This window comes from Fonticula alba (genome assembly GCF_000388065.1).
Source record: "Fonticula alba strain ATCC 38817 unplaced genomic scaffold supercont2.4, whole genome shotgun sequence".
Classification (NCBI taxonomy): Eukaryota; order Rotosphaerida; family Fonticulaceae; genus Fonticula; species Fonticula alba.
The window spans coordinates 544,816-547,377 of NW_009242974.1; the positions used below are offsets into that span (position 1 = coordinate 544,816).

Sequence of the window (2,562 nt, forward strand, 5' to 3'; positions counted from 1 at the left end):
GGGCATGGGCGCACCCCCCCCCCCCCCCCCCCCCCCCCGTCTCTCCGCCCCGTGCCTTCTCCCCCGGGCGCCGGGCGCGCCCCTGTTGGGTCGGCGCGCGAGTGCCAACGGTGGCGAGTGATCGTCGGGGCACCTGAGCCCCGCACGTGCGCGGCCCCGTGCGCGGCGTTCGCCCAAAAGTTTTGATTGTGGGTTTCTGTCTGGGTGTTTTCCCCCGCCCCCGGGGGCGTACCGCGGCGCGGCCGTGTGGCCCCTGTGCTGCTGCCCTCCGGATCCCGCACGCCCGGCCCCTGTGCGCCTTGGCTCGGCTGCTGCTGGCGGAGGCTCATTTGAACCGGCCCGAGGGCTTCCGCAGGGGCCGGCCACTGATAAGTGTTTTTTGCCAACCTGCGTGCAGGGGCCCAGCGGGGGGGGGGGGGGGTGGCCGGGAGGAGGGGGCCGCGGAGGGCCCGGCCACCGGAAGCGGGCCAGCCCGTCCGCCGGGGGCGCGTCTCTCGCAGGCGAGGAGAGGGGGGGCGTGTTTTTCGTCGCGGAGCAGGGGTCCATTTTGTGGGGGGGGGGGGGGTTCTCTTCGGCCCCCTTGCCGCCCTTGGGAGCAAGGAGCAGGGGACAGACCGGCGAGCCGGGGGGGGGGGGATGGCCAGCGCGAGGAGAGGGCACCGGCGGGCCCGCAGCCCGGTCGAGCCGGGCACCGCGCCTTGGCGGGCTGGCAGGCCGGCCGGCCCGCATCTTCCACCTTCCGGTGTCCGCCGGGAGGTGCTTTGCTTTTGGCAGCGCCCCGCTTTTGGGGGTGCCGGCCTGCGCGCCCGGCCGGGCACCACCAAAATGGCTTGCCGGCCGGCCGGCCGCATGGCGAGCGTGTCATGGGGTTGGCATGCGCGGCGATCGGCGCGCGGGCCGGCGCATCGGCCTGCCAGCCCCGGCGCCGGCTTCGCGGGACAAACCGGGTGCTTCGGCTTCCCCGTATTCCGGCGGCAATGGCTGGGAAGCCATGTCCGTGCATGGGGCGCGCGCGCGCGCGCGCGCGTGCCTCGGCGAGGCGCCCGGGCTCGGCGGTGGCCAGAGGGCGCGAGGGGCGGGGCGTGTGTGGCGGAAGTCACTTCACAGCGCGACACCGGCTCGCCGGCCCTCGCGCGGCCCGCCCTCGGCAGGCCGCGCCATGCCCCCGCCCCTGCCCTTGCCCTGGGCCCGCTCCGGGACCCATCGCCGGCCGACGACCGGCCAGGGCGCACAGTATAAGCGCCGGTGGTTACCGCTGTCCGGGGGGCCGCCCGCGGTCCATGCACTCGCGCCCCGCCCCCCTACTCCCCTCCTTGACCAGCCGCTTTCCCGCTTGCGCCCAGCGTGCACCCCGCTGCCATCCCGCTGCCCTGCCCCGCTCCCCTCCGCGCGCACCTGCACCCTCCCCCGCCCCCCTCCCCCGCCTGTACTCACTTGCTCCGTCCTCCTCGCCCCCCCAAGGCCGAGAGACAGAGAGAGAGAGAGAGAGCGCTCGACAGCGAGCGTAGATCGCGTCATGGCTGCCTCGAGTCGCGGCCGCTTCGCGGCCTTCCGCCGGGTCACCTGCACCGCCGGCCTGCTGGTCCTTTGCCTGGCGGCCCTGTGCCGGGGCCCCGGGGCGCAAGCCCTGCCGGTGGTGCAGACGCCCGACACGGCGGCCAGCGCCTCCGGCCAGTCCTTCGTGCCGTCGTACGTGATCATGCCGCCGATCAAGCCGCCGCAGCCGGAGTCCTTCATCCTGGAGCTGAAGGCCCCGAGCCCGGTGCACAACAAGACCTTCGCCGAGATGATCGAGCGCCACCTGCAGAAGATCGTTTCGTCGGCCGGCTCCGGCAGCATGGCCGGCGTGGCGCTGGAAGACCTGGACGACCGCGACGATGACTGGCCCGAGGCCGAGCCCGGGCCCGGCGCGCCGGCGGTCCGCGCATACCGGACTGCCCTGGCCGAGGCCGGCCTCGGGCTGGCCTCCAACCGGACCCCGCGCGCGCGCACCATCATCGGCGGCAACCAGTATGGCTACTGGATCCGCCTGGACTACGAGTATGAGGTGATCTTCATCTGGCGGCCGCTGCCTTCCAAGACCGGGTCCGGCATCAGCCGCTACCCCAGCAAGGAGGGTCTGGTCACTGTGAGCAGCAGCAGCAGCACCATCACCACCAACCAGGCCTCGGTGCTCATGGACTCGGGCTCGGGCTCGGGTCGGGCCACCGGCGAGCTGCCCTTCCCGACGAATGGCACCCTGCCGGGGGGCCTGGAGGACATCGTCACCTCGGTGGACGGCGACGAGGACAGGAAATCCCCGCAGGTGGTCCGAGTGAACAACCGCCTCCAGCACAAGGGCCTCCTCAGCATCCAGGGCGCCACGGCCGACATGATTGACGACATCCGCAACTGGGCCGAGATCAAGGGCATCGAGGTGCGGCCCGGGGCTCCTTTGCCGGGGGGAGAGGGCAGGGGGGGGGGGGGGGGGGCCTGCCCTGGCCAACTTGCCCTGGCGCGCCGTGTGCTGACATCGTCCCGCTTTGCTGGGTCCCGACTGGCGCCGGTGGCACGGGCCCGGTG

The 2,562-nt window shown here is 73.8% G+C and overlaps 1 protein-coding gene across 1 annotated transcript in view; it reads left to right on the top strand.

Annotated features, from left to right (window-relative positions):
• Positions 1-1,516: 1,516 nt before the first annotated feature.
• The window catches only part of H696_02664 (hypothetical protein), a gene marked incomplete at both ends in the record, with an annotated part of 1,091 nt that continues 45 nt past the window's right edge, over positions 1,517-2,562 (top strand). The window contains one exon of the mRNA XM_009496578.1: positions 1,517-2,416. Coding sequence (XP_009494853.1) covers positions 1,517-2,416 — 900 coding nt within the window. The remainder of the gene's footprint in view (positions 2,417-2,562) is intronic.